The 26359-nt window shown below is 40.1% G+C and overlaps 2 protein-coding genes across 2 annotated transcripts; one reads left to right on the top strand and one right to left on the bottom strand.

The window, feature by feature from the left end:
- Positions 1-1477: 1477 nt before the first annotated feature.
- Positions 1478-12399, top strand: IKBIP (IKBKB interacting protein). The gene is made up of 4 exons (XM_015421593.1): positions 1478-1567; positions 1980-2174; positions 4097-4214; positions 11590-12399. Exons 2-4 carry the CDS (start codon positions 1999-2001, stop codon positions 12340-12342), a joined length of 1047 nt encoding a protein of 348 aa, XP_015277079.1. The 5' UTR covers positions 1478-1567; positions 1980-1998; the 3' UTR covers positions 12343-12399.
- A 1367-nt stretch (positions 12400-13766) lies between these two features.
- SLC25A3 (solute carrier family 25 (mitochondrial carrier; phosphate carrier), member 3) lies at positions 13767-24765 on the bottom strand. The gene is given in 5 exon segments (XM_015421516.1): positions 13767-13802; positions 13804-13928; positions 14778-14909; positions 15236-15402; positions 24725-24765. Coding segments are annotated over 5 exon segments (501 nt in total).
- Between the last annotated feature and the right edge of the window lie 1594 nt (positions 24766-26359).

Raw genomic sequence — 26359 nt, 5'->3', positions numbered from 1 at the left:
ACTTTGCTGCTTAATGCACTCACACCATAAGGCAGACTTCATCAGGTTGCTGGCTACCCATGCAGTACCAATAGGGAGCAGAAACTACTGCTCTACTTAAGTGGAAAGCAGGGACTGGAGCTGCCTGAAGCAACAAGGGAGTTAAGGTCTGTTTGGACCAGCCTCACACCAGTACGCTGCTAACACTCTTATGTACTTTCTAAGACCAGACTTTACAAAAGGCCCATTTGGAGAAGGCAAGACAGTTTTATTAAAACATGCAGACACACACACACAATAGCCTTCCATCTTCTGTTAAGTGCTGAAAAGTACTGGGTTCGATGCATGGAGAACTCGGACCACGACATTCAGACGTGTTTATTTTACTTCACAACAAGACACACAAAAGCAAGGCCAATTATATACACTCCACCTGTCCCCACTGGAGCGTTTGAATCTCCCGCCAAGGGTGCTATTGATGGACTCCCTGTGGACTGGGATGTTTGGGGACCAAGCGCCTGCTTTAACCATCAACCCCTGGTGGCAGTCCGCATACATAACAAGTGCAAATGATGCAATCTGCCTTTCTACAAATATACCCCGCAGTAGGGACCGCCCCACACTGACAGCCATACCTAATTTCAAAACTATAATATCTGTACTAATTTCCCTCATACATAGGGTCTTCTTCATTCCTGGCTAACCATAAACATTCACCTTAAAAAGATTCCCCTCCCCAGGGGTCATTTCATAGAAAAAGAGGTGCATGAGCTTATTAGCATAACCTATTAGCATATACCACACCCCCTGACATCACCGGAAGTGTCAGAAGGCAACGCCCACAGCTCAGGCTCCTCTGGGCTTGTTGGGATTGCTAGCTATTGGGGGGGGGGGGACGTGCAGATCTGCCCTGCAGAGGAGGGAGAGCTTGTACCTGGATAAAACCTGGTCTTAAAGGTGCCACTGGACTGTTTTGGAGGGGGGGGGCTCTGCAGCTGACTTGGCTGCTTCTTGCTCTGACTGAGGGCTGCTGGGAGCAGGGGGTGGGGCTTGTTGCATGTGCCCACCCCCTGGACTCTTTACTGCTGGAGCTCTGCCTGCTCCTGTGCGCTCCTGCAGGGAATGACCCCTGCCCCTCCCTCATAATCTAACCACTCTCTGCTAGCCCATCTTGCCTCAGGAAGTTACTTGCAAAGGTCAGCTGAGGGAAACAGCAGCGAGGGCACAGATCCTACACGGATATTTTTGCTCCCGCCAATCTTCGGCTCTGAGAAGCCCTTCTTCTTTCCCTGCAATAGGCAAGACGAGGGGCGACCTTCTCCAGAGAGAGGCCGTATCCCACGGACAGTCCCCGGCGCAGATAACCCGCCCCATCTTCTGGTCCGCGCGCATTCCGTGCGAGCGCGCCCCCTCGCTTCCGCAGCATTCCTCGAAATAACGCACCGCGAAGGAAGGAGGAGTGACTTGCTGGGCATGCGCCTGACGTGGCGAGCTATTGTGTTGCCTGGCACGCTCCAGGAGGAGAAGAACCGGAAGCTCGGCGCTGAAGCAAAAGTTTAGAAGCGGGGCGCTGGCATCTTAGCCCAAGGTAACGGAGATGCTGCAGTGGAGGGCGCAGAAGGGAGAGGGTTGAGGAATAAGGATACTGGGTTGTGTGCTTAGAAAAGATCGTGTACGCGGGTTGTGGTTCGGGACACACTAACTAGGTTATAGAGAGATGTGTTGGGCCGTAGGAAAATGCTGAGCAAATCAGAACCACAAAGACTAGTCGGCTAATAGCTTTCATTAATGCCAGCCGATCAGGACCTTCTGAGAGAGTAAGACCTGATGGATTAAGTGGGGCTGCAGAGGTGTTTAGAGGCTCGCTGCAATCTTTTGTACTGTTTAAGGACATTGATCAGAGCATTGAACTGACTTCCGAGTAAACTTGCTGCGCTCCGGGCTGCAGGAATGACAGTGGTCTTTGAATTAACAGGCTTTTTCTGCCTCGGTTTGTGCAGGAGTTCTGTAATCGTTAATATGTCTGAAATCAAGCAAAGGAGGAAAACTAATATTTTAGCCAAACCAAATGAAAATCAACAAAACCCGGACAAACAGTCGGATTTGGGGACTACCCGTAGTCCTAAATCTTTTTGGGTGGACGCACGAACAGCTGCAAGCTGCCTGTCTCTCACAGCCTGTGTCGGCTTAACATGGTAAGCAAAATTACAGGGAACTGGTACCTGTGTCTGTGGAAAGTGGTCTGAACCAATTTTTTGCTTGTTTAATTTTAAAATAGTCTTAGTGAATTAACTGCAATAATAAAATTATAGTCAACAGAAATAATTGTAAACATTTACAATGGCTTATCCAAATAAAAACAACATGTGTAAATAACTAAAAAGGTGTCCCTTATTAAAACAAAAAAGATTCATACTTTTTCAAAATAATTGCTTAATTCTTGGTCAGCATATCTGCCTGTACCTTTTTTTCAATGCCAGGTCTTGTTGTGAGGAACCCTGCTCATCTATATTTAATTATGGTAACTACTGTATTGAAGGTTTGCCTGTTCCCCTATGAATTTGCCCATTCTCCAACATTATTTTCAGGGACCCTTATCCAGGTCTCTCTGCTTCTGAAATTTAATGAGTGGTTACCAGAGAAAGAGCCTTTTCTGTGATGACAACCAAACCATTGCTTAACTTCCCAGAAATACTTATAGGGTGTCAGCTTTAAATTGTAGGCATCAGATTATTTTATTCTCCTGAAAATTTAACTTGAATTCTGTTCTGTTATATTAATTGGTTTTATATTTATATGATATTGATCAGCAGCTCTCTACTGCTGGACTAGCCATTGCCAGAACAAAGTATGGCAGTTCCTGATAACATGTTAAGTGACTGAGAAATTGGAAGAGTGAGGACAAGATACACGAAAGTTAATTCAGGAGAGGGAGCAATTCATGGGTCGAATTCATTTTCTACATACTTTTGGCAATTGCAGGGACAGAAGTGCAATTATTCTACTTTTCTCTCCAAAGGGTACACAAATCAGATTACAGCATTTTGCCCTTCTGTGGTAGGCTATAAGCTGCGTGTGTGTGACTGGCCCAAGGTCACCCAGCAAGATTCCATGGCAGAGCAGGGATTCGAATCTGAGTCTCCCAGAGCCAGGATTTACCACATGGTTCAAAGACCAGCTGTTCAATAGATTAAAAAACAAAATTATAAAATATAAACAAACTGGCAGTATATTTTAAGAATATTTGTTGTGGCAACTATTTAATAATAACTAAATACATAGGTATTTCTGAAAAATACAATAATAATAAAACATATATAAGTACTTCTAAAAATAATTGCATATATTTTGGAATAAGTGAGGGATGAGGATAGGGCATTCTACCTATGTGCAAGTGTAGGCATGAATCTGAATGCTTGTATCTAGGGATAACTGGTAAAAACAAAGTTCTCCCATGTATTTTATATAGGATGCTGCTTTGGAGATACTGATGAAGCTTGTGGAGCAGGACATTATGCATATGATTTGTTTTAATCATATAAGTTCCCTTATGAATGCCAGTTTTTGCCATTTGTGCCTCAAAGTCATCATTTCCCTGACTGAAATCAGACTGATTACAAGTAATTCTACATGAGTATGCTTGGAAAGATTGAAGGTCAAAGAAGACGGGGACGGCAAAGGATGAGATGGTTAGACAGTGTCATCGATGCAACGAACATGAAGTTGAGCCAACTTCAGAGGACGGCAGAAGACCGGAAGGCCTGGAGAGAGCTCGTCCATGGGGTCGCGAAGAGTCGGACTCGACTGTGCGACTGAACAACAACAAATGCTCCTTTCAAGATCAGATCATAAAGCTATCATTGTAAAAAAAAATTAAGGTCCTGCTTGTAACAAGGGAACTTTCTGCAGGAATTTTTTCCTGCATTGCTAAAAGCCAGTGGTACTAAACTTTTCTTCCATTTCTGTTGTGATGGAATGCTGTGTTCATAGAAGTTTCCACCACATCAAGGAACAGCAAGGTCTCCTTGGTTGGCTAGAGGTTTCTATGATAAATTTTGGTGAAACTCTTTAATTCTTGCCCTATATGTGACTTATTTTGTTTTTGTATATTTTTCAGGTTCCTTTTTCAGCAGTCAGCTCAACTTGCTGCTGTAGAGGAAAAGTACCATTTATTGAAGCAAGAAGCTGTGATGTTTCAGGAGATGGAAAATAAAATTGAACTAATGTCCACAAAGGTAATAATTCAAAATATTTCAATATCATTTTATGTTATTTGGGAGAGTCTTTCCTAAAATCTACTGGATATTCTTAGACAGCCATAAGAACAAAGGAACATAAGAGACGCCAATGTTGGATCAGGCCAAAGGCCCATCTAGTCCAACACTCTGTCACACAGTGGCCAAAAATACCAGGTGCCATCAGGAGGTCCACCAGTGGGACCAGGACATTAGAAGCCCTCCCACTGTTGGCCCCCCCCAAGCACCAAGAAGACAGAGCATCATTTGCCCCAGAGCCCCTATCTATACCTTGTGGCTAATAGCCACTGATGGACCTCTGCTCCATATGCCTATCTAATTCCCTTTTGAAGCCAGTTCAGTTTACCTGCCTGGAGAACCTTGATTATTCTTGCAATGAATCATGGTAATATCTTAACTGAAATTATTGCTGGGCTTCTTTGCTAAAAATCATTTTATTGTTTGGAAAATCATCCCCAATGCATTAGATGGGAAGTAAGAGCCACATACACAAGCCAAGGGCTTCTGTGCCTGTACTACAGCTTTCTTGACTGTTTTCCTTCTAACTGCCGAAGCTCCATATATCATAATCTGCCTGTTTTGAAATCCTTTTTTACACATATGACTGGATTCTACCAACTTTTCTGCTGTTGCAAGAGGAAGGATGATGTTATCCAACCGGCCCTCCTCACTGCAACCGTGTTCCATGTGGTTTATACTCCATATGGATCCCACAATCCCTTGTATATCCTTTTATAGATATAAATGGGGCCAGCCCTTTCACCATCTTGCATCAGCAGAAAAGATGGTAGTATTTAACCCATAGCTTTGCACTAAACTGAAATTGCAGTCATTGTTTTAATAAAATATGCCTGTGATTTACATAATAATTCATAGTGTGATTAAACATTATCTAATAAAAGCATTGATTGCATAACTGCTTATTTTGTAAAAAGAAACGGTGCCAGGTACTTAAGTGTATATTATAGTAAGCTATATGCGTTAAGAGCGGTTTAATTGCTATTCTGCAAGTGGTAGAAAAATTGGTTTGCTGAAAGTTGTGGCTTCTTGTGATGCAGATTCATGAAACTGTTGATGGAACCAGACTGCTTGACAAATCTTATTTACTCAGAAGTTAGTCTCTAATATGAGAAGACTTATGATTCTGTTACCCTGGCACCAGAGCCCTCCACAGGTACAAGGTGCTTTGAACCTCTGGAAAAGATAGCAGGTGGCTCTAATTGTAGCAGAATGGATAGAATCCATGCCATATTGTGTTCAATAAAACTTACAAGCATATGTAGAACGGAACATTAATCTAGTCTGCTTGATCAGACCAATAGTCCATCTGCTCCAGCAAACTGTTTCACACAGCACCCAGCCAGTTACTCTGGATGGCCAACAGGGCATAAAGGCCTAAATGTTTTCTTGTTAGTACTGGTATTCAGAGGTTTGCTGCTTCTGTATAGAGAGGTTCCCTTTATTCTCCATGGCTATTATCCATTGATGAACCTCTGTTCCATCTATGTAAACCCTTTTTAAAGCCATACCCCTCCCTTAAAGACATTGTAGTACAGCTTTGATATCTTAAAATCACATTGATATAGGTTAGTATCTACTTAGGCAGAAAGGTATCTAATTAGGCAGAAAGATATGTCCATTGGACTCAGTGGAATTTGCTTCTCAATAGACATGCTTGGGAATGGGCTCAAAAGTACAATCCAAGCACATGGAGCTCTGTTTAACATAGTGGGCTTTACTTTTAATTAAGCTAATCAGATCAGTCTTTTATAGACTTTTGTGTTCAACTAAACAGTGTTTTCACAATAGAAAGGTAAATAATAGAAAGGTAAATAAGGATCCTACCATGGGGTCAGTGGGAGGGGGAAGCACGTCACTCTGAATCGTCTGTTCTATATATGGTGCTAGTACTTGAAGTACTCTTTGTGAATAGGATGGATATTGTGTTATAGGGGCTTTACTAATGTAAATAGAAACAGATTGGAATAAATTAGCAGATTGACTTTATTATATCCTAATCATTTGAATTGAAAAGGTTTAAAAAGATAGTTAAAGCTATAGTATTTGGAAGAAATACATGAAGCAAGAAGAAATGTCATTTAAGAAAATCTCTCAGGTATCTACTGATTTCCCCCCCCAGTCCAACCTGTATTAAGTATAGATGAACATTGTTTGTGTTACAAATGCAGCTTGAGTCGTCTTTGGAAGTCCTGCAGGAGGCCTCTACATCTGTCTCTGTGATGACCAAGCTCGAGCAAGAAGTAGCCAGCCTTCTTAACATCATGCCTGACATTCTAAACAGCAAGCAGACACTTTCTGAAAGGTTTCATAGCGTGAATGAGAAATTCCAGAATGTCACAGTCTCCTGGAAAAGAAGCCTAGATGAAATGGATACAAATACTAGTAGTTTGAGATCAGAAGCCAAGTTTTTACACAATGAAGTAACCACTCAAATCAATACAGTAGATTCAAGAATAAAATCCCTTTCTGAAAGATTAATAGATCTGGAAGACAGTACAATAAGAAATGTTAAGATGTTAAACAGGCAGGAAGAAGCTGATTTATCTAAAATGGAACAGCGGCTGCAAGCTGATGCCGAGTCAGCTAAAGAAGTGGAAGAAAAGCAGAATAATCTTTTAGCCAGAAATAGTGACCTAAAACAGAAGATTGCAGATTATGAGCCCAAAGTGGGAGAATGCAAGGCCCATTTACCAGTAATAGAGAGTGCTATTCACTCAGTGGTTAGATTATCAGGTGATCTAATTGGTATAGGGAAGATGGTTGAAGACATGTCTCTGAAGGTGTCTAATGCAGAAGATGAAATTGTGAAAGCCAAACTTGAAATAATGAACATACAAAAAGCTGTTGAAGGCATTCAGTATAAGAACAGCTTATTAAAACTGCAGAAGGAAACACTTGTTTTAAAAATTCATGACATTACAGAATCTACAGCAGAGATAACAAAAGAACATTATTTAGAAAACCACCAACCTGTGAATGATATGAAGTGATTTGAGTCCCCATGAGTAACTTGTTCATTTCAGTTACAGAACTAAAAAGTTACTTGACTGGGTCTTTGCCTTTGATCTGTTGTTGTTCAGTCACACAGTCGAGTCCGACTCTTCGCAACCCCATGGACCACATCACGCCAGGCCCTCCTGTCTTCCGTCCTCCAGAATTTGCTCAATTTCACGTTCGTTGCATCAGTGACACTTGTCTAACCATCTCATCCTTTGATTTTACTATGCAAATGGAAAATCAATCTATTTTTTAAAATGTCATGTACATATTTTTAAATTTAAGTAATTCAGACCAAAAAATTAAGGAATTTTAAGCAATGATATTTAAATTATTGCTATTATTATTATTTATTAGATTTATGGGTTGCCCATCTGGGTGATTAACAACTTTAATACAGTCATCATTAAATAAAATTATCACAAAGTACTAATAACAGTCAGACCAGACGGCAATATCCACCCCTTTCTGCCGGCTGCAGTACTGTTCGCGCAGCAAGTTTGATTTTAAAATTATATTTATCTTCTGGAAGTGTTCTGTATAGCATAATTTAGTGTTTATTGGCATTCCATTGTGTTTTTTCTAAACTCTTTCTCCTATTACTGGCCATTGACTTGTTGAGCTGCCACTGTACAGTTTCTTAAGATAAAGTTCATTTGCTTTTTTTATTGCTTTGAATGTGTTGATGGAAACAAATCTGGGAACTGTTCTTTAAAGAAAATGTACATTCTATAGTTAATACAATACAAATGTCGCCAGATAATGATCCAGTAGTAAGAAGAACTCCAGAAAGTAAAGGGCGGCTGTATATCAACAATGGGTATTACCCAGTCTTCAAAACTGCTTGCCAAGATGCCAAATCCCCTGGGGCCAGAGAGTGTTCTACTGTGGCTAATTTTGCACGTTTAAGCCCACTGTGTGCCCTACCTGTTTCTGTCTTTGTCGCAAATTTGGAGGCTGCAGCTGGTGCAGAATGCGGCGGCCAGGTTGGTAGCGGGTGCCTCTAGATGGAACCACATCCAACCTGTGCTGAAAGCGCTGCGCGGGCTGCCTATAGCATTCTGGATTCACTTCAAAGTGCTGGTGCTTACCTTTAAAGCCCTACATGGCCAGGGTCTGGCATACCTGAGGGACCGCCTTTCCCCACACAGGCCCCAAAGAGCACTTTGGTCGGGGTCACAACACCGCCTAGTGACCCCGGGCCCCAAGGAGGCCAGGCTTGCGGCCACAAGGGCTAGGTCCTTTTTGGTGGTGGCTCCTACCTGGTGGAAAGAGCTCCCGGAGGAGATCAGGGCCCTGCGGGACCTGGTACAGTTCCGCAGGGCCTGGAAGACGGAGCTCTTCCGCCAGGCTTTTGAGTAGGAGCTGCTGCCACTACCACCACCGTGCAACTGCAGAGCAGTTCCGCCGCGCTGGGCTGACTGGCCAGCTGAAATATCGTGGCCCATGGCATCCCCCCCTTTTTTTGACCCCATTGGGATATGCAATAGGGAGTAAGTATTGTAGTCATTATGTATCCTGTTTTAACTGTTGACTTTTACTGCACTTGTGCCTTAATTGTTTTAACTTGTTGTATTTTTATCGCACTTTTGTGCCTGTGTAAGCCGCCCTGAGCCCGCGTGCGGGGAGTGCGGGGTATAAATGAAATAAAAAAAATAAAAATAAAAGGGCTGTGGGTTTTTTTTAAAAGTTTACCTGTCCAACAGTCAGTTTCATTCTAAATTATGGCTCTGTTTGATAGGGTTGGAGTTGGACTGTATATATTTAGAAACATTAATACTGTCCATCATATGTCCTTCCAAACAATGACCACAGTATTAACTTTGTGTGGTAGATTAGTATTAACTTTGGTTACCTCATATCTGATCTTAAAGGCAGGCTAATGAAGTTATTGCTGGGGTGTCATCAATACGCAGATGACACCCAGCTCTATTTGATGTTGGGCGGCCGGTCGGGCTCCAACCCAGAAGATCTGCACCGGGCTCTGCAAGCTGTGGCTGGGTGGCTCAGGCTGAAGTTAAACCCGGCGAAGACGGAGGTCCTGTGCTTGAGACGGACCGAAACAGGGTTAGGGCTTCCACTCTCGAATTTCGACGGGGCGCCTTTGGTGCCAGCTTCGGAGGTTAGGAGTTTGGGAGTGCTCCTGCACCCTACCTTAACGATGGAGGCCCAGGTGGCGGCCACTGCCAAATCGACCTTTTATCATCTTCGGCTGATACGGCAGCTGGTTCCTTTCCTTGACCGCAATGACCTAGCTACAGTGATCCACGCGACGGTCACCTCGAGGCTAGACTACTGTAACGCTCTCTACATGGGGCTGCCTTTGTCGCAAATCCGGAAGCTACAGCTGGTGCAGAATGCTGCGGCCAGGTTACTGGTGGGCATCCCGAGCTGGGAGCACACCCTACCTGTCCTGAAAGCGCTGCACTGGCTGCCTATAGCATACGGGATTCGCTTACCTTTAAAGCCCTACATAGCCTGGGTCCGACATACCTGAGGGACCGCATTTCCCCATATATTCCCCAAAGAGCACTTCGGTCGGGGTCACAACACCGGCTGGTGACGCCGGGCCCTAAAGAGGCCAAGCTGGCGGCAACGAGGGCCAGGTCTTTCTCAGTGGCGGCTCCTACCTGGTGGAATGAGCTCCTGGAAGAGATCAGGGCCCTGCGGGACCTTGTACAGTTCCGCAGGGCCTGCAAGACGGAGCTCTTCCACCAGGCATACGAGTAGGAGCCGCCACGGCCACCAACACCACCGCCCCTTTACAGAGAGAGATCGCTGGGGTGGTTGAGTAACATCTTTTTATCACCCCGGCCTTCCCCACGCCCCCCTGCCCCTGCTATGCAAAGTGTGATGAGCTTATATGTGCATCCGCAGAATTGATCTTAATTTGTTTTAACTTGTATTTGTATTATGTATTTTTGTTATGTATTTTTGTTACTGAACGCACTTAGTGCCCTATGTGAGCCGCCCTGAGCCCATTCGCAGGGAGGGCGGGGTATAAATATATTCTCCCCAGTACTGATTAGATCAGGGATAGGCATTCTAAAACATGCATGCATAACAGTGGCACACCAGACTTTTGCTCAGCGCGGCACTTCCTTGCTTAACCCTAAAATGCAGGGGTTTAGTCAGGCTGGGATGAGTTCAGGTCACAGTTGGGGGGCAGGCTGGAAACCAGATCCTGAGAAGAGAGTCTACTCTTGTAGGGCAACAGTGGTTTAAAATGAAAATTTGAAATAGTATGACAGCCTTGAGTGTAAGCTCTCTTGCTGGCACCTTCCTGCCACACTTCTGCACAAGCATCTTAGGACCAAACATACAATTACAGACAGCAATCACATTCTCTAGTGATGTTATGAACTCAAAACTACTGATGTTTTATAGCAATATTTCTAAATCAGCCTTATTTTCATCTCACATTCTCATAAAAAACAACCCACAGGTAAAATACATCTAGAAAAGTACCACCACCCTTCCCCAATCCATTTGCGAGGACTCCTCTTCCCAGATAAACAAAAGTTTTTATGGCAGTTGGATCAAGGTTTAGTCAGAAAAAGATGACTTGGTAGGATGAACAACTACTACAAATACCTAAAAATATATTTTAAAAAGGCTATGGGAATGCTGCCACCTTATCTGTACCATGCTAGGTACAAAACTGATTTGATACAGAAAGAGCTTCTAAAAAAAAGAGGGTGGGAACCAAGAAAGAGCAGCTGTCATGCAGAAAAATAAAAGCCAACAGTAATTCAGATTCATCGTCCAATTTATTACTAGTGTTTTATAATTTCAAAGGAAAACTATTTCTTACTTTGTAACAGTCATTCTGTTTGCACTACACATCTTTGCAAATACCTTTCATGCTAAATGGTTCCAGGAACTCAAAAGTTACTCTCTGTTTTGTAATGCTTGTTGCTTGTTTTCAATAAAAATGTTCAGCACGTCTGCTGCTTTTCGTGCGTTAAAAAAAAGAAAAGCAACAACGGATCAGTGGGGGGGGGGGGGGGTTACCTCATATACTTGCTAATGGTCTTTTGTAGAGATCAAGCTTTAAAGTACCAGGTATTCATCTCATTTTACCGAAGCACCTTAACAGGCTAAAAACTACATTTTGAAAGGTTTAAAATAGTACCATATCAGCTTCCCCCTCTTGTTGGAAAACTAAAGTACAATGCATATACAATGTTTTACATTTGTGCTGATCTCTGCAATGCCATAACTTATGTGTGACACCTGAACATTTTTCCTCTTTCCTTTTATGTGTTTACTGAGTAACAAGCCAAAAGTACTGCTACAATAAAATTTAAAAAACGTTTTTCCTTTTCAATCCTAGTGTGAGAAGACAGTCAGCTTAGTGGAACAACTAGAAGAGCTTCAACTAATTGCTCAAATGAAACATCTGCAAGAGGAGATGGACACTATGCAGAAATGGTCTAAAAACTTAACTTGGGCACAAGATCTCCAGCAAAACTTAACATCTCTGTTTCATGCAGTTACTACATATGAGAAGAGTATGGCTTCTGTAACAAAGAACTTTTCTGTAAAGATTGCAGCTGTGAAGACTGATATCAGACGCATTTCAGGTCTTGAAGCAGACATGACCTTATTAGTAGAAAGCCTGCATACTATTGAAGATAAAGTAGATAAAGCTGAAAAAACTACTGTACAGAGTATAGGGAGTCTTCTTACAAATAGCATAGACAGGACTGCAAAACTACAAAGTTCTGCATCTGAAAATGAAAGACAATTAACGTTCATTAGAACAAAATTGTCTGAACTAACTGCTGATATTGACAGACAATCAACTAAATTGCTGAATTTGGAAAGTGATAGAGCCAAAGTTTTGAAAACAGTAGCTTTTGCCAATGACTTAAAACCTAAAGTGTATAATTTAAGGAAGGATTTTGCACATTTAGAGCCAATGATAGATGAGCTAACATCAAGAATAGGAAGATTGGTTGGGGATCTGCTGGAAAGGCAGAAAGAAATTGCTTACCTATATAAGGAACTCTCTAATTTAACTTCCCTTCAGAAGGAAGTCAGTGTTGCAAACGAAGAAATAACCCAAGTTTCAAATTTAAGTTAGCCGTCTGATGCATGAAATCTCAACTATGGTAGCACAAAGCTTGATGAGCTAGTAGAATGCCTCCAAGGAAAAAAGATGTATTTACAGCAGAAAAAGTAGACCTAGGTCCAGAAGTAGGTAGTTAATTTATATGACTGAATTTATTTGATGAAGAATGCAAAGGGGTTTTTTTTGTAAGATTTGGCCTCATAGAGTTAGGAAAGAAAACATAAAAAGTACTTTTGTCAAACATCACATTTCAATAGAATCTTTAAAATGGTATGGGAGAAAGACTAAAAACTATGACATAGAGAGTTCAGCATAGTGCATCTGTATGTTTGGGGGGGGGGGGTTGACATAGAAAAGGATTCTTCTTTACCCAAGTTTACAATGAGCCCGTATGTTAAAACCATGGGCATAGCATCATCATTTTATTAGTTTCCATGATCAAACATCTCAGTTGTTCAGGGTAAAGCAAGACATTCTGCCCCACCCCAGAAGAGAATACAGCATACTTGTTGTATAGGCCTGCTGTGTCTTAGCTTTTTTTGGATGACTCTCTAGGTCTGAGGTGTCAAACATGTGGCCCGGGGGCCAGATGAGGCCCACAGAGGACTTCTATCAGGCCTGCAGTGGATCTGGCTGTCTTCTGCTTCTTCCAGTTCTGCTGCTGCTGTGTCATCATAGGTTTGCAGCTTACAGATACACACCTGAACAGCATACTCAAGATTGCAACAGCACAGACATTTTGATGTAGTAATTCAGAGCAAGAGGTGTCAGTTATCAGACATTGTTAAATAAACAAAATATTGCAAGAGTGCTAATGTTTTAAGCATGTTTTTAAGTTAAAAAAACACCTTTGTGTTTGTGTGCTTTATAAAGTTTATACCTCCGCTACCTGGCATTACACTTTATGACACACATGGCACGGCCCAACAAGGTCTCATTATGTCAGATCTGGCCTTCATAACAAATGAGTTTGACACCCCTGCTCTAGGTTAATGCTAGGCATTGCACCAAATATACAGATGCTCAGACTCTTCCATTAACCTAGCATTTGCAATACAGATGTTAAAAAATAGCCTTTACATGTATTTACATGGTAACCTATAAGGCAGCGAACTCAGCCACATTGCACCAAAGCAGCTTTGTGGTGCAACTGACCTTTATTGGCTATTACTGTTAATCTGCATTAGTTCTTTCCCTTCACCCATTTTAAAGATGGCTAATGTCATCTAATCAGCAGGCAGAATCATTTGCAGGAATGGATCAATATCTGTTTCCACTGCCATCAGGAAGCCGAGATTTCAAGTACAACATTAGTCACTCTAGCATGGTTTATTCTGACCAACAGTGACAGTGTCTCAAGTCTCAAGAAAGAAGGCTTTATTCTCCTACACATAACACATATAAAGTGTTTTGCTATCTGCCAGTCCATGATCCATTCATTCAGTAAGCCCAAGCTTTTTCTTCTTTATTCTTCAGAGATTCTGGCATCTCAGGTGGATGTGGGTGAGGAATCTGGCAATAAACTTTCACAGAATCATAGATGAACCACTGTAATGCTGTCAGCGTACCAACCATGACGATATGGGCAACAGACCCTTCGATACGCCTGTTGAACACAAGAGAAAAGTTTTAGTAATTTGTAGTGTTCATACCTCTTGCTCAGAGTGAAAGAGGAGAGCGCAAAAGTGGGCTTGAAGCTCAACATCAAAAAAACTAAGATCATGGCATATGGCCCATCACTCCTTTGCAAATAGAAGGGGAAGTCGTGGAAGCAGTGACAGACTTAATGTTCCTGGGATCCCAGATCACCGCAGGCTGTGACAGCAGCCATGAAATTAAAAGACGCCTGCTCCTTGGGAGGAAAGCGATGGCGAACCTAAACAGCATGATAAAAAGTAGAGACATCACCCTGCCAACAAAAGTCCGCATGGTCAAAGCAATGGTATTCCCAGTAGTCATGTATGGCTGCGAGAGTTGGACTATAAGGAAGGCTGAGTAGTTATGTATGGCTGCGAGAGTTGGATTATAAGGAAGGCTGAGCATCGAAGAATAGATTCTTTTGAACTATGGTGCTGGAGAAGAGCCTTGAGAGTCCCTTGGACTGCAAGATCAAATCAGTCAATCCTAAAAGAAATCAACCCTGACTGTTCCCTGGAAGGCCAGATAATGAAACTGAAGCTCAAATACTTTGGCTACCAAATGAGAAGGGAGCACTCATTGGAGAAGACCCTGATGCTGGGAAAGATTGAAGGTCAAAGAAGACGGGGACGGCAAAGGATGAGATGATTAGACAGTGTCATAGATGCAACGAACATGAAGTTGAGCAAACTTCAGAGGACGGCGGAAGACCGGAAGGCCTGGCGTGATCTGGTCCATGGGGTCGCGAAGAGTTGGACTCGACTGTGCGACTGAACAGCAGCAATAAAGTGTTCATACAGTTGCTTCATTCCAGCATCATTTGAATCCTCACCTTTGAAGCCAAGCCTTTTCAGTACTTCTAGAGCTGAACTGTCCTTTTTTCAGAACAGACACAACAGAATCAGCAGGATGTGAAACAATGGCACAGAAAATACCAGGTAAAGAAAAAAAGAAATTCAATTAATTTTCATTCTCATTATTTCATTCTAAATGGATACCTTTGTTCCGTGTTCCAAAAGTCACAAAGTATATTTCTCAAGATTTGGTCTTAATCACAAGCTTTTGATCCAGAGGGAACTATCTAAAAACAGACTGCCATAGACTGATCTTTGGACAAAAATGAAACCCGCCCGTCACCGTATTTAAATTACTTATTACTAGCTTTCTTGCCACCTCATGCAACACTAGGTAGTACAATACGCACATTCCTTTGAGCTATACATTTACTGCAACAGATTTCTAAAGTTGCTAAATGTTTCCTTACTATTGTAGCCTGCTATAAATGCAACCAGCTGTTCTGCCTTTGAACATTCACTTCTTGGTTTGGGAACAACATATTTGTATAAAGCTTCCGCTGTTCATTCAAAACATGCAAATTTCATCATTGTGTATGGAATCTGCTTCATCCATAAGGGAGCAACACCATTATAGAAACTTTAAAATAGAAAAATATATTGTACTTTTTGTCCTTCTGCTCTAGAATTACTCTGAAACAGACATGGGTCTGTGTTTACCCATAAATGCCTCACCATCTGAACACCCAGTTTCACATATTTGGCATGAAATGTTCATACTGACAAAAGCCTGCATCAGTACCTTATGCTTGTCTGTAACATTCAACAAACACATGGTAATTTATTTGTATCTTGCCAGAGATTGGATGCAACCCACAAGTCCCAGTGGAACTTGATGTCTGTGACTGATGGGCAGAAGTCCTCTCCGCTTTCTGTCAGTCACCAATCCCCCATATACCTGTTTGGTGAGTGTGCAGAGTAGCTAATAACCAATCAGACCTATGGATGTCTGGTGAAATGAGAAAAAGTTGTCAGTGTCAGCTCAGGTCAGAGAGTTTGCATTCCCAGAGTGCTAGCTGGGAGAGGACATGACTTGGGAAACGATCTAGATCTCAGAGGCTGCCTTGTGTGTAAGCAAGTTAAATCAGTGAATGCTTGTAAACAGGGTTTGGGCTTACAGAGTGGAAGGTTGATAATCCTCTCTCAAGAAACCTGAAGTCTCTGACTTTTTACAATAAAGCAGAGTGAATGTGTTGGGCAAGAGGCTGAAATTGTCTCAGGGCCCAATTTATAAAGGAAACAGTCTTAATGATTTGTGGTTTCTGAGGAGCTCACGGTTACACTGTGAGAATCCTGAGGTAAAACGAGGACAGTCTTAAGGAGTTGACACTAAAATATTTTAAAGCTTTGTGTTCTCTAAACCGTTTCTAGTCTCATTACTCAAACTCTTTATTTCTCCTATCCTGGTAGTGAATAAAAATGGTTGCTTTTTTAAAAAAATCCAATTTCCCTGATGTCTGATAGTATATTTACTTCAAATGAAGACAATCATGAATTTAAGATGACCCTATTAAAGTGTTATGCACCAAAAAAATATTAGACATACCTGTAACTTGTATATGAGTGTACTAACGGCACTCAGAAGGCCACTTGGGTTCTGTCTGTCAGGAGAAGTCTGTAGAGAACACCCTGGTCAAACTATGCAGCATGCCACCCCTTCTTAAATGGCCTTTAAAACTCTTGATGTTCAAAACATCCAACTTTTATAACTGCACAACAGCTCTTTCAGAGGCCATCCCTACTTAATCTTCAAAGAAATAAAAGTGTCCACGCTTCAGCCAAATTCTGATAGCAGAAATGGCATGCATATGCCACGTCTATCAGAACATAAAAAGCCAAGAGTGCAGGTATATTATTCTCACATGCCAATGACTCAAGCATCTTTGACTGTACAACAATAAAGTTGCTGATGCCTCTTAGCTGGAACTACTCACAACCAAAGTTATAAGCAGAACTCAGCACAAAAGACAACAAAAATGGATCTGAGGGAGCATGTTGGCCTCAGAAGTTTATTCCATTATCCATTTTAAGTCCCAAAAGCAGAATTTCCGGTGCTTTTTTAAAAGAACATTTCAATATTTTTTGCATTTCATTGTGGACTTTTGTCCAAAAGTCTACAGCTTTCTCACAAGTCCACCACATATGATAAAATGAGCCCTCATGCCTCTTACATTTCCAGCATTTGTTTGACATATTTTGATTCATATTTGCAATTTTCTTAGGTGTCATGTACCACCTATACATCATCTTATAACAGTTTTCTTTAACATTAGTACATGTCGAGATCTTAATAGAATTTTTCCACAAATATTCCCAGGTTTCCATAGCCACTTCCTTATTCATATTAATAGCCCATTTTAACATTTGTTCTTTAACAGTTTCATCTTCAGTATACCATTTTAACAACACCTTATACATTTTAGAAATATTTTTTCCTCCTCCACTCTCCCAAACCTTTTCAATTTCATTTTTTTCCTCTCTAAAACCATAGTTTTTTTTGTCAGATCTAAAAAGATCATAAATCTGCATATATTTCAACCACTCATATTCATATTCAATTTCATTCTGCTTTTTCATTACCCACTCTGTTCCCTCTTTTTTAATTAAATCTCTGTATGGCAAGCCTCCATGGAAGCAATGGAGAAGAGAATGACAGAGGCAATACAAGCCATGGGGGAGCAGATAGAAAAAACATTGGGGGACCAACTGGAGAAGCAAACTCAGATTCATCTGAAACATCTAGAAGAAGTCCAAGAGAAGAACATAACAGCATTGAAGGAATTGGTTACTACAGAAATAACTTCAATCAAGCAAGAAATGGAAGGAGTTAAGAAGGATGTTCAAGCAAATGCAACCAAGACTACAGAGACAGAGGAGAAGATACAAAAAATAGAAGAGAAACAAGATTCTTTGACTCAACAAATTACAAGATCAGAGACAATGATGGAGTTCAGAAGGATGCAGACTCATCTGAGATTCAGAGGCATTAAGGAAACAGAGAATGAGAACTTAAAAGAAAAAATGATGGAAGTGATAACGGCTTTTCTGGGCGAGGAGGAAGGGTCAATGGACTCAGACTTTGATTTGATTTATAGAGTGAACTCCAGAATTGCAGAAAAGAAGAATTTACCAAGGGATGTAATTGTACAATTTGTAACAAGATCAATAACAGAGGAGATATTCAAGAAGCAATTCAACGTCCCTTTTGTAATAGAGGGAAACAAAATTATGGTGATGAGAGAACTCCCAAGAACAATACTGCAAGACAGGAAAAGGTATAAATCCTTGGCGGACAAACTCAGAGCTTTGAGCATCAGATATAGATGGGAGATTCCACAAGGTTTATCCTTTACGTATCAAGGTGGGAGGATTCAGATCAGATCGATGATGGACTTTTATAAATTTAAGGCGGACAATGCGGACGTCTTTGGAGAACTTTAAAATAAAACGCATAATGGAGTACAAATTGTTGTCATGGAATGTTAATGGATTAAATTCACCAAACAAGAGGAAAAGAATCAATCATTGGATACAGAAACAGAAATGCAACGTGATATGCTTGCAAGAAACACATATTAGAAAACAGGATATAAAATATTTAAAGAATGCTTTATTTGGAATTGAATTTTGTTCTGCGGCCTCAAACAAGAAAAAAGGAGTTGTGACATATGTGAAGAAGGAGTTACAACCTACAGAAATTTTTAAGGACATAGATGGCAGATACGTGGGTGTGGAATTAATGATTCAGCAGAAAAAAACATTGTTGATCAACGTGTACGCACCCAATGGAGCAAAGGAAAAATTTTTTAAGGATATAACTGACCAATTACAACAATTGACTTATGAGCAAGTTATTATGGCCGGAGACTTTAATGGGACAATAGATCGTCTAGACAGAAAACCACAAAAGGACAACGAATTCAGCGGAAAATTGCCAAAGAATTTTTTTGAATTAGTTAAGCAAGAAAAATTAGAAGATGTTTGGAGGAAATGGAACCCGATGCAGAAAGACTTTACTTTTTATTCCAATAGACATTGCTCTTTTTCCAGAATTGATATGATTTGGATGTCTGAAGAATTATCAATGAAAACACATAAGACTGAAATTTTGCCAAGATGTAATTCAGATCACAATCCGGTGGTATGGAGTTCCACAGAAAGGAAAAAACCCTTTCTGTGGAGGATTAATGAAGACTTGTTGGATAAGAAAACGGTAATTGAGATGTTAAAGGAAGAAACGAAACAATTCTTTCAACAAAATTTAAATAAAGAAACACCGATACAGATTGTATGGGATGCTTATAAAGCGGTGATGAGAGGAATTCTCATCTCGCAAAACGTGAAGCAAAAAAAGGAAAAACTTCAAAAACAAACAGAAGTGTTAGAAAAAATTGCTCAGAAAGAAAAGGAATTAAAAAAGAAGCCTGGAAAAAAGCAAATTATTAAAGAATTAAAGTTGCTGAAGGAACAACTGAATGAGACTTGGAATCAGGAAATGTATTGGAATTTAAAGAAGTTACAACAGAAATCTTTTGAAGGGGCGAACAAACCGGGAAAATACTTAGCTTGGCAACTTAAGGCTAGAAGAGAGAGAAGAATGATAACCAAAATAATAGAAGATGGAAAAGAGTTCGTTGATCCTAATGGAATAAAGAGATGTTTCTTCAAGTATTATGCTAAACTATTCCAAACAACTAGAGTTGATCTTGAGAAGATTAAAACATATTTAAAGGAGATTCCACTACCAAAAATAAGTAAGGAATACAAAGATTTATTAAATGGTCCAATTCAAAAAGAAGAAGTGATGAAGGCAATAGAAGAGACAAAGTTGGGGAAGGCGCCTGGGCCGGACGGATTTACAGCGAAATTCTACAAAAAGATGAAAGAAGAAATTTCCCCGGTCCTGGAAGCTTTAACCAACGAAATAAGAGAAAACAAAAAGGTGCCGGACTCATGGAAAGAAGCAATTATTTCTTTGATTCCAAAGGAAGGACAAGATTCAACAAATGTAAAGAACTACAGGCCAATATCTCTTTTGAACAACGATTATAAAATCTTTGCAAAAATTATTGCAGAAAGGGTGAAAAACTATTTACAAACGGTAATTTCTGAAGATCAAGCGGGCTTTTTACCCAAAAGGCAGATTAGAGACAATGTAAGAATAGTAATGGACGCAATTGAATATTATGAAAAGCACCCAGAAAAAGAAGTAGCTTTTCTGTTTGTTGATGCAGAAAAAGCTTTTGACAATCTTAATTGGAATTTTATGCACCAGATGATGGAAAAGATTGAAGCGGGACAACATTTTAGAAATTGTATTGAAGCTATCTATTCTGAACAAAGAGCTAAAATAAATGTGAATAAAGAACTGACAGATAACTTCAAAGTACAGAAAGGAACAAGGCAAGGTTGTCCGTTATCACCGTTATTATTTATCTGGGTATTGGAAATACTTTTACAAAAAATACAGTACGATCAAGAAATAAAGGGCTTGACACATAAAGGACACCAATACAAATATCGAGCATTTGCAGACGATGTAATGTTTATGGTGGAAAACCCAACAGAAAAATTGACATTGCTTTTTCAAAAAATAAAGGAGTTTGGAGAATTGGCCGGCTTTTACGTAAATAAGAATAAAACAAAACTTATATGTAAAAACATGATCAAACAAAAACAAGTGGAACTACAAGAACTGGTACAATGTGAAGTAGTTAAAAAAACAAAATACCTTGGAATTGAATTAACGGCAAAAAATATAGACCTATATAAGAATAATTATGAGAAATTATGGACTAAGCTGACTCAAGATTTTAAGAAATGGGATAAAATGAACTTATCACTGATGGGAAGAATATCAGTTATAAAAATGAATGTCCTACCACGTTTGATGTTCCTGTTCCAAACAATACCAATTCTGCATAAAACGGATTTGTTGGCCAAGTGGCAACAAGAGTTGTCAAAATTTGTTTGGGCAGGCAAGAAACCAAGGATCAAAATGAAAATACTTTGTGATGCCAAAGAAAGAGGAGGTCTACAAATGCCAAATCTTAGACTATATTATGAAGCGGTTTGTCTAACATGGATGGATCAATGGGTGAAGCTTGAAAATGACAGATTGTTGGGGTTGGAAGGGCATGATTGTAGATTTGGCTGGCATGCATATTTATGGTATGACAAGATAAAAATGGACAGTTTTTTTAAACTTCACTTGGTGAGAAAAGCTTTGTATATGGTATGGACAAGATATAAGAAGTACCAGAGTGACTTAAGACCATTGTGGATTGTACCAGTAGAAGTGTTGATATCTTACTCAAGACAGCGAGGTAGAGACTGGTTGCCATATAGAGATTTAATTAAAAAAGAGGGAACAGAGTGGGTAATGAAAAAGCAGAATGAAATTGAATATGAATATGAGTGGTTGAAATATATGCAGATTTATGATCTTTTTAGATCTGACAAAAAAAACTATGGTTTTAGAGAGGAAAAAAATGAAATTGAAAAGGTTTGGGAGAGTGGAGGAGGAAAAAATATTTCTAAAATGTATAAGGTGTTGTTAAAATGGTATACTGAAGATGAAACTGTTAAAGAACAAATGTTAAAATGGGCTATTAATATGAATAAGGAAGTGGCTATGGAAACCTGGGAATATTTGTGGAAAAATTCTATTAAGATCTCGACATGTACTAATGTTAAAGAAAATTGTTATAAGATGATGTATAGGTGGTACATGACACCTAAGAAAATTGCAAATATGAATCAAAATATGTCAAACAAATGCTGGAAATGTAAGAGGCATGAGGGCTCATTTTATCATATGTGGTGGACTTGTGAGAAAGCTGTAGACTTTTGGACAAAAGTCCACAATGAAATGCAAAAAATATTGAAATGTTCTTTTAAAAAAGCACCGGAAATTCTGCTTTTGGGACTTAAAATGGAAGAAGTCAATACGACTAAAAAGACTTTACTCTGGTACCTGATAGTGACAGCGAGAATGATTTATGCTCAGTTTTGGAAGACAGAAAAGGTACCAGAGGTTGAAGAATGGATACAAAAAGTTCTGTTCATGGCACAAATGGATAAGATTACAAAAAAACTGAATAACAAAGAAGACGATGAGTTTTTTGGAGAATGGAATGACTTTAAAATTTATCTGGAAAAGAACTGGGATGTGAAACAAAACTTAATATGTTTAGATCAATATTAAGTCAAATGATGTTATCTTTAGATTGTAATGATGAGAAACTGATATTGTTGATGATATGAAGTAATTTGGAGCAGGGGTGGAAGCATTGTGGGAAGCCATTGGAGGGAGGGGAGGAACTGGGAATGGGGTAGACAATTGATAGAATGAAAAGTTTTATATGTTGTATTCCTGAGAAAATAAAAAATTTGTTTACCAAAAAAAAGAAGTTTATTCCATTATATGCAGATGACATGGTTCTTTTGTCTACTTCTCGTGTTGGATTAAACCATTTACTGAACCGTTGCCATGAATATTGCGTGATTAACAGATTGGAGTTGAATTATGAAAAATCAAAGGTATTAGTTGTTCCCTGTTCCCAAAAATCTTATGTGGATTATTAATGGCAACAAATTTGGAACAGGTTAAGCACTTCAAATATTCCCAATCTAATGCTACTTGGACCTACTGTCGCAGAATGGTTATTAATGTAGCTAAAGTTAGTGCTGCAGCAATTTCTCGCTTTTATTTTTCTGTTCGAAGTAACCAGTATGCGCCAGCTGCACTTAAAACCTTCAATGCTAAAACAGGAGCTCAATTACTGTATGGGGTACCTGTCTGGATTGACGCAATGGACATTTCAGTTGAACGTGTCCACTCTACCTTTCTGCAAAAGATCATGGGGGTACCTATGTGTGTTCCATATGCCACTTTATGTTTGGAGTGCGGTCAGAATTTGTTGGCTACTAAGGCATGGATCCACACTATTACATTTTGATTATGACTCCATTTCAACTCTGACCCTTTCAGTTATACGTACCAACTACTTTCTGAATCTGTTAATTCCAGCTGGCTATCTTACATCGAAGCCAAAATAAGTTCCCTGAATTTATCTCTAGAATCCTTATTTTTGCTTTCTGAGTCTGAGGCCTTTTTAAAAATAAAATCTAGTTTATTGGGATCAGAGCTACAAACTCTTTATAGCCTGGCTAATAGAACCTGTTCTCCCTTAAATTTGGGGATTGTTCCTAATGCAAACCTTCCAGCAGTATACCTCTATCAACTCATAGCTCCAAATTTGTGTAGAGCCATATACTTGGCTAGATTTAATGTTCTTCCTTCAGCTATCTTATCTGGCAGATTCCAAGGGATTCCCTATCCTAGCAGGTGCTGTCCTTGTATGCAGGACTGTGTTGAAACTGTTGCCCATGTTCTCCTCCAGTGCCCTCTCTATCTGGCATCCTGTCAGGATCTTCTATATCCCATATTAGCCCAATTTTTAGAGACCCCTGATGATTTTAAGATCCTTTTCTTGCTTGATAATCCAGATACAGAGATAACTGTAGCAAAGTTTCTTTGCAGTACCATGGTCTCACGACCTGATAAGTAATACTATGAATTAGGTTTTATTATGATGCTACTCTTATTATGATGTTACTTTATGATGTTCCTCTGCAATTTTAATTTTACTCTGCACGATTTTGTATTTAGATTACTGTATCTTCATATATATGCCAATAAAAGACTTTGGATTGGAATTGGTTGGCCTCAGAAGTGCTTCAATTTGTAAGATCATCCACAATTTAACTATATTGAGAACTAAACCTGGCATCAACTATCAAACAGATAGACCACCTTTGAACTATCAAACACTGAACCTTGGCTTCGTTGGTGCCAATACTGAAATCCAAGTCTTGCTCCTTTTTCGTTACTAAGATTATCACACCTTATAATGTAATACTCATCCTATTTCAACATGCAATCAAACCTGAATTTGGCATTTAATGAGATCTAAGGGAACCAAAGCCGTGTGTATTTTACCACAACTAATAATCCCACCAAGGCCACAAAGAATGAAGAATCTGCCAGAGCCACAAGTACAGCTAGTCTTTTGTTTAAGTGAAAAAGAAAGATACAAGTGGCAACCTGCAAAAAGTGGCATTTCATTATTCAAGTTAAGTAATCTTTTAGTAAACCCAAGCAAGTTTTACTTTTCCCTGAACCATGTTTGAGTTCCGGAAATTCATAAAATGATGTAAGGGATGCATGTTTTATACATTTTTGCTTGCAGATGTTGTTATATGTTTTTCCTCACAAATAAAATATCACATCTATGTCAACATTTCCCTAGATACAAGCAGAAATTTTAGCATTTCTTTACAAAAGCCATTTTAGGATAACATAATGTATTCTATTTTAAGAAAAGAACACCCTTTAGATACACAGCTTCACAACTGGATTCAGTAGGGAATGCAATAAAATTGTCTCACTGCCAAAAGTAATGTAATTGTGTGTTGATCTATAGCCTAGCAGTTACTGCTACTGTTAGGAAGGTGTGATGTCTAGCAAGATTACGTATGTTAGAGCATGGATCAGACAACTGATTTTCCAGAGAACAAAAATTCTTAAGCTTCTACTCATCTATTTGAATAATATAGGAAAAGGCAATAGTGTATGTTTAGTCACAAGGTACATTGTGCTTAAAATGTTATTTATGTGCTGGATAAATATGCATCTATGTATCTAATAGCTGAGTTGCCCCCTCCATGTGGATATCTAAATCTGCACATCGGGGTCACTTGGGGGGCAGAGAGATTTTCTTGCACACTTGGAGCAGTCCCCAGGTGTGCAAGTTTAAAAAAACTATACAGGGGATACTTAAATCCCCCCCAAAAGTAAAAAAAAGCATTCCCTGCGCATGCACAGAGAATGCACTTACCTCTTGGATCTGTGGCAGAGCCACGCAGGGCTCGCCACCATTGGTGCTGGCGGTGGCAGCGGCAGGGGGGGAGCCTTGATAGGCTGGCGGTTAGAAGCCACGGCTGTTGTTGCTGCTGTTGACAGCGGGGGCAAGCCGGGTGGGCCTGGTGGCTCAGAGCCGTGCAGGGCTCATCAGTGTTGCTGTTGTGGGTCACAGCAGCGGTGGGGAGAACCATTGGCGGCTTGGGAGCCGTGTGGAATACTCCCCCCCCTGTGAGTATTGCAGGTCCCGCTTCTTGGGCTCCATTTGTAACCATCTATGAAGCTCTATGCACTACAGAACTATGACTGTATAAGCCAGGCCTCCATTTCCCCCCTCTGCTGCTACAGCTGCAGAAGACCACCAACCATCAACACCAAAAAGAAGGGTTAGTAATGGAAGATTTCAATTTTCTATCACAGCTGCAATAAACTCGGTTCTCCCAGATTAGAGTTCGTGCACTTAACCACTACACCAAACTGGTGAATCAATAATTCATGTGTATACATGGTGTCCATATTATAATGATCAAGCACAGCCTGGGAGCAGACTACTGTGCACAATTATGGATGAGAACCATTCAGGGCTGGCCCAAGGGTTTTTTGTGCCCTAGGCGGGGCTAGCTTGTGGTGCCCCCCCTAGTTGAGGTTGTCTTGTGGCGCCCCCCCCATGTATGAGCTGCTGCTAACCAGGGGGTGTTGCCAGCGGTGCTCCAGGCAGCAGGGGATGAGAAGGCTTCCCAGCCTCTCCCCCCCCTTCCCCTGTCATTCCCGAGACAAAGCTGGATGTGGGCAGTCGCAGACGGCTCCCTCTGCCTCCCCCTCCTTCCTGCCAGTGGCGCAGGAGGCGCCATCAACTTTTCATTACTACTACTGCCACCAGTGAAAGATCTCTAACTGGCAGGATGCTGGACTAGATAAACCATTGGTCTGATGCAGTAGGGCTCTTCTTATGTTCTTACAGTACTTTTACTTGACTTAGTTAAAAATTGATTTTTAAATAATTTCCCAAGTATTTTTGTTTTATTCTTTCTGGCTCCCTGTATGACAAACTGAGGAATGTGAGGATGTTAGAAGATATTTTAAGATTATCATTCCAAACAACAAGGAACCCAGAGGACTGACTGCAAATGCAGAATTCCCTTCTTTGTAAGTAACCTGTGGCTAATACTGCCACCTAGTGTTATATAGTATGTTATATAGTAAGACAGTAGTATGACAGAAGAGATTCTACTTAAATACTTGACTTTATTAATGCCACTTTTTGATGAGACTAGCACTTACGGTTAAAAATAAGTTTATTGCAATTTTGTATAGAATAAGCAGTAATATTAAGATCCCATCTGTGCTGTAAATTGATATATATTTCATAATCCACACTAAAATGAATTATTAAAACAAATTATGGCAGATTAAAATAGCTGCATCTGTAAGCAGCAATTTTTAACTGCAGTTTATCACAGTAAGTATAACAATGCCCTTTTCATACCACAAGAACGAAACATCTTGGAATATGAACATCCATGATGCCCCAAAATGACAAAATACCATTTTAAAATTAAATCTAAATGCAACATAAGGTTGATCTACGTAGAAATAGTTGGTTTTCCTTCAG

This window comes from Gekko japonicus, unplaced genomic scaffold (assembly GCF_001447785.1).
Source record: "Gekko japonicus isolate JY-2015 unplaced genomic scaffold, Gekko_japonicus_V1.1 scaffold684, whole genome shotgun sequence".
Taxonomy (NCBI): Eukaryota; Metazoa; Chordata; class Lepidosauria; order Squamata; family Gekkonidae; genus Gekko; species Gekko japonicus.
The sequence above is the reverse complement of the archived record's forward strand: the minus strand, read 5'-3'. Positions and strand labels throughout refer to the sequence as shown.

Excerpts from the sequence above, each read along its gene's own strand:
- IKBIP (XM_015421593.1), top strand. The coding sequence starts at position 1,999 with ATGTCTGAAATCAAGCAAAGGAGGAAAACTAATATTTTAGCCAAACCA. Across the intron at positions 2,175-4,096 it reads GCCTGTGTCGGCTTAACATG|GTTCCTTTTTCAGCAGTCAG; the intron begins GTAAGCAAAATT and ends TATATTTTTCAG. Across the intron at positions 4,215-11,589 it reads TTGAACTAATGTCCACAAAG|TGTGAGAAGACAGTCAGCTT; the intron begins GTAATAATTCAA and ends TTTCAATCCTAG.